General features: G+C 38.4%; 1 protein-coding gene and 1 long non-coding RNA gene across 2 annotated transcripts in view; one reads left to right on the forward strand and one right to left on the reverse strand.

Moving 5' to 3' along the window:
* The window catches only part of ELOVL4 (ELOVL fatty acid elongase 4), a 47,155-nt gene extending 43,345 nt beyond the window's left edge, over positions 1-3,810 (forward strand). The window contains exon 6 of the mRNA XM_020806153.3: positions 1,280-3,810. Within this exon, the coding sequence (XP_020661812.1) occupies positions 1,280-1,549 (270 nt within the window). The 3' untranslated portion in view covers positions 1,550-3,810. The remainder of the gene's footprint in view (positions 1-1,279) is intronic.
* The window catches only part of LOC140706994 (uncharacterized), a 39,932-nt gene that overhangs the window by 2,815 nt on the left and 27,909 nt on the right, over positions 1-9,208 (reverse strand). The window contains exon 2 of the long non-coding RNA XR_013541791.1: positions 48-5,119. This is a non-coding gene — a long non-coding RNA (uncharacterized LOC140706994). The remainder of the gene's footprint in view (positions 1-47; positions 5,120-9,208) is intronic.

The following is a 9,208-nucleotide window of genomic DNA, read 5'->3' on the forward strand; positions in this document are numbered from 1 at the left end:
TAATTTTGTTGAAAAAGCAGTATGATAATTGGTTGAAATGTACATACCAGTCCATGTACTGTAGATATAGGAGTTCTGCTGTTGCCACTGCATGAGTTGACAAAGACAAGATTCAGAGTCCCACCTTCTACAAGCTTCTACTGTGACTTTGATGCTGCTGTCTGTGAACAAATGCAAAAGGCCTGTACAGGTTTGAGGGCACATATGAACAGATACAATGATCTTTCCTCCCCACCCCACCCCAGCTGTCCCAGTTTTGTCAGTTTGTGGGGGAGCTTTTCTCTTCCACTTTTGGACTATAACTCCCACAGCTATCTTTGACCCTATGGTTTAGAATCTGATGGGAAGTGTAGGAGAAAATACGCAGAGGGTTGCCCACTTTATATGGACGGCAGATTTCAGGACTTTTCAGTTAGGATATTTTCTGACTGTCGACAGCCGTCTTAAATTGTGTGTCAAAATAAGAAAATATTTTACAGTATTGAAATAAATAAAGCAAGCAAGCTTGAATTTAGTTTTTGCTGAACTTTTTGTTATGGCTGAAACATTTTTTCCCTAGTTATAAGCAGCATTTACTGTACAGAGATTATGGATCTTGGCATATGGTGAAGTGTATTCATGTTTCGAAATTCTGACCGGAGCTTATAGTAAAAACATATTGACTTGCAGACTGTGATTAATATAGTTCACTTTCTCTAATAGTGTAGCTATTGTTGTTTTATTCAGGTGGATTTGTTTTGAACGGGTATCGTTTCAGTTTTCCAGTCTGGCCTCTTTGTCTTCTGAATGTATGGTTGTGAATTCAGACACGCTTTTAGGATAAACAAAAATTGAAAAGTTACTTTTTAAAAGGAACATTTACTTTATTCATCACTCAACTTTGTGTTCTTACTTGGTTTTCTCCAGTACTCAGTTTCTTCCACTTTAATGTTTTGTAATTTTTAATTCCCTTAGGGAAGGTGGGGTGATGATTCTAAGAATAAAATTGTTCTCAAATGCAAAGAAAATCCCCTTAAAAGAATGCACTGTTCCCAGAACTAGAAAAAGTAATGAGTAAATAGTACTGCACTCATTAGAGAGGGAAATATTAGTGCCAGTAGTCATAATTATATTTGGAAAACAACTGTCATTAACGCCTTTGCTTGCTCCCAAAAGTAGTATCTTACAAGTATCGTTGTTACTTGTCTAATATTTTACTTCCAAGCTCTGATTATAAAATGAAATATGGCTGAAGCTTATTGATCAAGGTCTTTGACACACTGTTTTCTTTACCTTTCAGATGCAATTCCACATAACTCTTGGTCACACCGCCATGTCTATTTATATTGATTGCCCCTTTCCTAAGTGGATGCACTATGGTGTCATTGTCTATGCTGTCACTTTCATTGTCCTGTTTGGTAACTTCTACTATCGGACATACAAGATGCCCAAGGAGCCAGTAAAGAATGGCAAGCTTAGCAATGGTGCTCTGGCAAATGGTATAAGCAAACCAGAACACGGCCTAGTTGTGGAAAATGGAAAGAAGCAGAAGAAAGCAAAGGGAGAGTAACTTGACCCAGGCCTTAACCACTGTTGGCAGTGAAGAGTCTCCAATTGGGTTGTAAACAAAAAGAGAGAGAAAGAAACGTTGTCCTATCTATACCAATTGACCTTTAGGCTGTTGAACAGATAGAAAACATTATTTATGAAGATTGTTTTAACAAGAAACCTTCAACCTAAAATTTCTATTGTAATTATGTAATTATTAAGACTTTCTTGATCTCTGTGTAAAATTTTAGACTGCGGGTGTTGGTAATGTATGAAATAATTGCTGAAATAGCATAAAACTATAACTCCAGGGGTTAATATTACAGGCAACCAAGGATACAATTGACTTGTTGGAGCAGACATTTCTTTGGGAGAAAAAATAACATATAATATATGTTCTTCAGATTTCTGTCAAGAAAAGAATAATCTCCTGATTATTTTTCTTGCCCTTTTAAAAATCATAGTTTTGTTTGTAGTCTCTAAGACTAGATTGTGTTGGCATATTAATTTCCCATATTTTTTTCTGCCATTTTTCTTGCAACTTCTTATTGTGTGGAAATACACCTACCTCTTCATTTGCTGCAAATAACATCTAACATTATATACTAACTTGTTACATGGGGAATCTCCTAATATAAATTTTCATGTTATGCTAATTCTAGAAAGTGTTGGCCTCTCTAATGCATTATCTAATTAATGGGATATATTTTAAAAATCAATCCTTTGTTTGAGAATAAAATGTATTTTAAAGTCTTTATTTGAAAAAAAGGGGGGGGAACAAACCATGGTCTCAAACAATCTCTGTTTCTAAGATGTCATGAAACTATTGTTGCATGAAACCCATGGTGCTAATGCTGATAAAATGGTTGGCTGTTATGTTGTGGGAGAAGACAAAGAATAGAATGCAGTTCTTATCTTGCAAATTGCAATTGGAGGTCTCCATCCAGTAATAGGACTCAAATTAGTCATCACTAACTTATTTCATTGGGTTCAGTGGGATGTAATCATGATTAAATTCCACTGATTTGGGTCCTAAGTGCTTAAATGCCTTGAGCAAATACATTGGAGATCTGTTGCTGTGAACTGTTTACTCACAAGATGGTCTTGCCTAATAGTACTGTAATACTTGGCCGACTCATGATCTGTTTAAACAGCTGCTGTACATATATGTTCTTTGTCTATTGTCCTTGCAATCATGTCACTGCAAGAGCAGTTTTGTCTGGTAAGATTCTGTTCCTTCCATATCATCTCCTTTAAGGTTGCTGTCTTTTTATATATATATATATTTACCCAGAAGAAAGTCCCATTGAACTCAGTGGAGCTTGTTTCTGAGTAAACATGTATAGGGTTGCACTGTACATCTACTCTCCCCGTCATTCCTTCTGCTGCACCATTGTGGCTTCTCTTTAGCACTGATTGTCAGAGTACCTTAAGCTCTTCTCTACTGTGAACAGATGAGTTTCTACTGCATTACTGAGAAGAAAATTGACTAAGGAATTTGCACAGCCTTGGAAATAGATGGAGAGAAGTCATGATTTGCTCCAGCTTGGAGTGTGCTTGAGGTAGAGTGGCAACTGTAGCTGAGGATGCCTTTAGATTTTTCTGTTCTAAATTCTAAAACCAGTCCTCATATATTTATGAGATAAGGGCCTCTCCAGCAGTGTATTTTATATCCTGAAAATAAAACTGTTTAGTTGAAGCACAGGATATTCTGTTTTACTTTTACCCATATTGTATTGTCTATAATAAACAATAGAAGGACAAAGTCACATATTTCCTACATCTATGTTCAAATGTTTCGTGTTTTTTTAAAATTCCAAATTTTGAGAAAGTAATTTGAAAGATCATAAGTATCTTGGCATTTAATGTAGTTACAGGTCAACTTGCTAAATTGCTCTCCAAAATTAAACCCAAATGGTTGGTGTGATTCCAACTTGGCCCACAATTCCAAATGCACTTAATATATATTTAGCCTCATTGAACACAGTGGAACCAACTTCTGAGTAAACACCTATAGGAGTGCTTTGCTGGACAGCTTATCAGATCTGTTGGATTGTACGTGGCCTGGGACCATTCTTCGTTTAGTCTTGTTTAATTCAAGCTTTCCAGAAGAAAGCATAAAAGGTGGATAACAAATTATCTTGCAACTCAATTAATATGGTTTCAGTGGGGAAGAATTCGGCATTTGCTTTATTCTTCTGTTGAAATTAGTGGGACTTGCATGTGCTTAATCTTGGCTGAAATGTATGGAAATAAAAAAAGAGGAAAACTTTTTTGCATATATATTGACCTCTCTTTTTTTATATAGCATATTAGGATCTCAGCATGGCATTAGGCTTTGTTATAATCCATAGGAAGTAAACTATTCCAGTCAAAAGATGCAGGGTATTAGCAGTTTATGCCTGTACAGGTAATAATGGAAGACATTCTTGCACAAAAAATACGACTTTTGTCAAATGTTTTGACATAGATTTAATATCATAATGCTTTACATACCTGAATTTGCATGTATTAAACATCCATATTCAAAGGAATACCAGCTAATCTTGCATTCAATTCCAGGTAAATATTGCTTCTGAAAACCCGAACTATTGTTGCTTGTAAACAAGGCACTGGTTGGCATTGGGGCCCATACTCTAAAACTGTAAAGTAGTATTTTGTGCAAATTGTACCCACATCAGGGCCCGAATCATGCACTTTCCTGGCATGCGTGACTACAGAGAAGATGCAATTCAATAATGGCTGGAATGCAGGAGTAATTCACATACTGTATTTATTTTCTGCATGGAAATGCACTAATGCATAACATTCACCCGGTGTCACAATTGTCTTCATGGCATATATACAAAGAATGAAAAGTTGCTGACTTTTAGATCCATATACATGCTCCCCAAAATACAGCACCACTGCTCTAGAACATCTGTGTTACAGGGGTTTTTTTCTGTGAAAAAAAGCAACATATCAAGGGGCCCTCAGGGAGGAAGCTTTGTGTAATGTCCATCATCTACAGAGCATTCCTAGACTCTATGTTCCATTGATTTTTGTGTGGCTTGAAAATGAATATATTATAATATGTTACTGAAGTTTTTGTGCATGTGAATTATTTTTCTTCATTTTTTGAAGAAATGTTGTATCAAATGTTTCTACATCTCTGTGTTCTTTCTTGTCTAAACTGTTAGAGCCACTAAATAACTAGCTTATTCATTTGGTGGCCTTTTCTCTTTCTTTTCTTTTTCTATTAGTAAAATATAGATAGATTATTTATGGATAGCTGGATAACCAGGGTTCAGTAATGCTGTTTCCCCACTGTGCCTTGTAGGAGACAAACCAGCTTGGTCTCTAAAGCATCCCCAAAAGAAGGGAATGGTAAATCACTTCTGATTACCCTATACTTAAAAGACCCTAGAAAAGGTTGCCAAAAGTGAGAATCGATGTGACAGCACATTGTGTATTAAATGATAGCTATACAGTAATAGGTCCAAGCCTCAAGAGGGACAATTACTTTACACGAGCATGTCTGTTTTGCATCTAAAAGACCCTTCACTCAGGAAATACCCTTTCCAAAGGATACTGAACAGTTGCCTCCAAGGACCTGCAAAAGAAAACAGGTTTTCAGAAGTTAGATGAAGACATACAATTAGGGGGCTTAACAGAATCTCTCCCCCACTGACATTTATTCCCAAAGCATGGAACCCCTGCAGAAAAAAGCCTTCTCCACTGAATTATCCTCAGTGGTTCTGGACAAGTGAGAAAGGCCTCTATGGCTGATGCTAACTGGTGCTGAGAATACCTCCTCCAACACCACCGAGTCTGGACAGCTTCTGAGAAGCAGAGTAGACAATGGCCAGCATCCAAAAGACAAAACAATCTGGAAGCACCCACTGGAACAAAATGTGAAGGAGAGACTCAGGAGATTAAAAAATGGGTTTATTAAAAAATACCCAACATCTTTTGGTGAAATAAATCTGTGGCCCTCCTAGGGGCTGTTCAACATACAGGGACAGTGCATCAGTTAACAGACATTCAGAAGATATTTTGCCGGACTGTTTTTATTGAGTATGATACCTGAGAACATAGATAAGACAAAGGAGTATATAGTTGTATACATAGTCACTGCAGCCAGAATTTTATATGCCAAAAATTGGAAAAGTCCAACGGTACCGAAACAAGAAGATCTTATAGAGAAGATAAGGGAAACAGCAGAAATGGACATTTTATCAGAAGTGATGAAGGACTGTCCTTTACAAAAGGCAAGTGAAAGATGGGATTTATTCTATAAATGGATTGAGTCAATAGACATCGTATGAAGAGCATACAGTGAAATGAGAACTTAAATCTGGAAGGGGGAAAATAGTAAAAAGAGCAATTTGGAATTTTGATATGGCAATATGTATAGAATGGATGTTAGTATGTTATTGTTTCTCCTTTCCCCCTTAACCTCAATTCCCTTTTTCCTTTCTGTCACCCGTTGTTAAAAATAATTTTTTAAAAAAGAAGATATTTTGCCAGAACACATGTAATGCTATTTGTACAATATATACAGTTATCATCCCAAAGAAGGGCAGTACCAAAGAATGCACCAACTACCGTCAATTGCACTCATTTCACACACTAGCAAGGTTATGCTCAAATTCCTACAAGGTAGGCTTCAGCAGTATGTGGACCGAGAACTCCCAGAAGTAGAAGCTGGATTCCGAAGGGGCAGAGGAACTAGAGACCAAATTGCTAACTTGCGCTGGATTATGGAGAAAGCCAGAGAGTTCCAGAAAAACATCTACTTCTGCTTCATTGACTACGCAAAAGCCTTTGACTGTGTAGACCACAGCAAACTATGGCAAGTCCTTAAAGAAATGAGAGTGCCTGACCCACATATCTTATCTCCTGAGAAATCTATATGTGGGACAGGAAACAACAGTTAGAACTGGGTATGGAAACACTGATTGGTTCAAAATTGGGAAAGGGATACTACAAGGCTGTATATCGTCTCCCTGCTTATTTAACTTTTATGCAGAATGCGTCATGCGAAAGGCCGGACTGGAGGAATCCCAAAGTGGAATTAAGACTGCCAGAATAAATATCAACAACCTCAGATATGCAGGTGATACCACTCTGATGGCAGAAAGTGAGGAGGAATTAAAGAACCTCTTAATGAGGGTGAAAGAGGAGAGTGCAAAAACCAGTCTGAAGCTCAACATAAAAAAACTAAGATCATGGCCACTGGCCCCATCACCTCCTGGCAAATAGAAAGGGAAGATATGGAGGCAGTGACAGATTTTACTTTCTTGGGCTTCGTGACCACTGCAGATGGTGGCAGCAGCCACGAAATTAAAAGATGCCTGCTTCTTGGGAGGAAAACGATGACAAACCTAGACAGCATCTTAAAAAGCAGAGACATTACCTTGCTGATAAAGGTCTACATAGCCAAAGCTATGGTTTTTCCAGTAGCAATGTATGGAAGTGAGAGCTGGACCATAAAGAAGGCTGACCGCCGAAGAACGGATGCTTTTGAATTGTGGTGCTGGAGGAGACTCTTGAGAGTCCCCTGGACTGCAAGGAGAACAAAGCTATCCATTCTAAAGGAAATCAACCCTGAGTGCTCATTGGAAGGACAGCTCCTGAAGCTAAGGCTCCAGTACTTTGGCCATCTCATGGGAAGAGAAGACTCCCTGAAAAAGACCCTGATGTTGGGAAAGTGTGAAGACAAGAAGAGAAGGGGAAAACAGAGGCTGGACGGTGTCATCGAAGCTACCAACATGATTTTGACCAAATTCCGGGAGGCAGTGGAAGACAGGAGGGCCTGGCGTGTTCTGGTCTATAGGGTCAAGAAGAGTCGGACACAACCTAATGACTAAACAACAACAACAACAATACAGTTATCAAAACTGGCATCCTCTTCATTATTGACAAAGATAGAGATTCATACGATTCATACGATTTACTATTGAGGACGTTAATATAACGTTAATATATCAATACCAATTGCGTACTATAATTTAGCAATGTGTCTGGTTCCCAGTTCTACTAAATTGCTTATGACACAGCAGATATTCACTGTTTCATCAACCGTTTAGTGGCTCAGGGAACCAAAGCAAAAGAAATTTTCATTACATATTGCTAAATTACTGGTATGCTATATGTCTGCATGTGCCCCTTCAAATTGCTGACTAGCATGACTTAGGAATGCTCTGTCTCTGTCAATAATGAAAATAACAGTTTTGATGCTTGTGTCTACTCTTTGAAATTCAGTTGGCGCAACTATGCAGTGTAAATGGTGATGACTTCATTACTGGCTGTCGTTAATCTCTATTTTAATGAAATTGAAAAATTCCTAAACCCCTCCCCCCCTCTCAGGTTCTGAAGGTCCCTAGAGACTCTTTTGGCCTTGAGGTAGCCTATGGGAGCCTTGGGACCAGTGGAGGAGCCTTTAAAATTGTAAAATTGCCACTGGGTCACCTGAAGAGGGAGTCAGGAGGTTTAAAATTTAATTAAAATAAAGATCAATGGTGCTGGATGATGGAATCGTCGTAGTTTATGTATCTTAGTTGTAGAAACTGCATTTCAGCCGTTGTATAAATGGTTTTAAATGTGTCTTCCACAATGTCCTCCTAATGTAATGCAATGAGAACTAATGCACTGTCCCCCTTTGCTGAACAGATTGATTTGGCCAAAATGTGTTGGGCATTTTAAAAAGTGTAATAAACCCACTTTCCCCCCCCCCCAACATCCTGAGACATCGGGTGCAGTCATGTGGGTATTTAGCCTGCTGTTTGGATCACTGTAGGAACAGGTTGGTTTGTCGGTCATCACACAACGCAATTGCTGGAGTGAACCCAATTGTCCCCAGAGCATTCCTAGCTGCACCTTTCTGACCCATGTCATGGGGGCTTCTCCCTTTTTTTGGTGCAGGTAGGATCCCCCTCGTTTGGACCATTTCCACCATGCGTGATTGTGGGAAATGGATCAGAAGTGAGCCTTCCTCTAATTTGCCAGTGTTGTGAAGTGGTTTATAGGAGAGACACTTCAGAATACTGACAAATGAATCACTTCCTCAGTTCTATGGACGGTCTGAGGAAATGGGGGGAAATTATGTGTGTATTAGTGCAGTGAATATGTGCTACATTACTTTTAAAAAATAAAAGACAAATTAACAACTTCTTCCTGAAAGCTTTTGTCTGCTTTTCTTTTTAAGGTCCATTTGAGAGCCCTCCCAATTTCCCGATTCCCATAATGATAAAAGATATAAGGTACTTGAATACTTATCCTTAGGTTAACAAAAACATCAAAGGCTTTTGAAAAATATGAGTTTCCTCCTTGGGCTTCAGGTTTTTTATAGAAAAACAAATGAGTACCAAAACTAAAAACGAAAAGTCATTCCCCCCCCCCCCATTGTTCAGAGGACAGCAACAAGGATGATCAGAGGACTGGAAACCAATCCCTATGAGGAAAAACTGAAAGAACTGGGCATGTTTAGCCTTGAGAAAAGCAGACTGAGGGGAGATATGATAGCACTTTTCAAATACTTGAAAGGTAGTCATATAGAAGAAGGGTAGGATCTGTTCTCAGTCACCCCATAGTGCATGACATGTAATAATGGGCTCCAACTACAGGAAGCCAGATTTAGGCTGAATATCAGGGAAAACTTCTTAACTGTTAGAGCAGAATATGTAACAATGGTACCAAT

Source organism: Pogona vitticeps, chromosome 1 (assembly GCF_051106095.1).
Source record: "Pogona vitticeps strain Pit_001003342236 chromosome 1, PviZW2.1, whole genome shotgun sequence".
Lineage (NCBI taxonomy): Eukaryota > Metazoa > Chordata > Lepidosauria > Squamata > Agamidae > Pogona > Pogona vitticeps.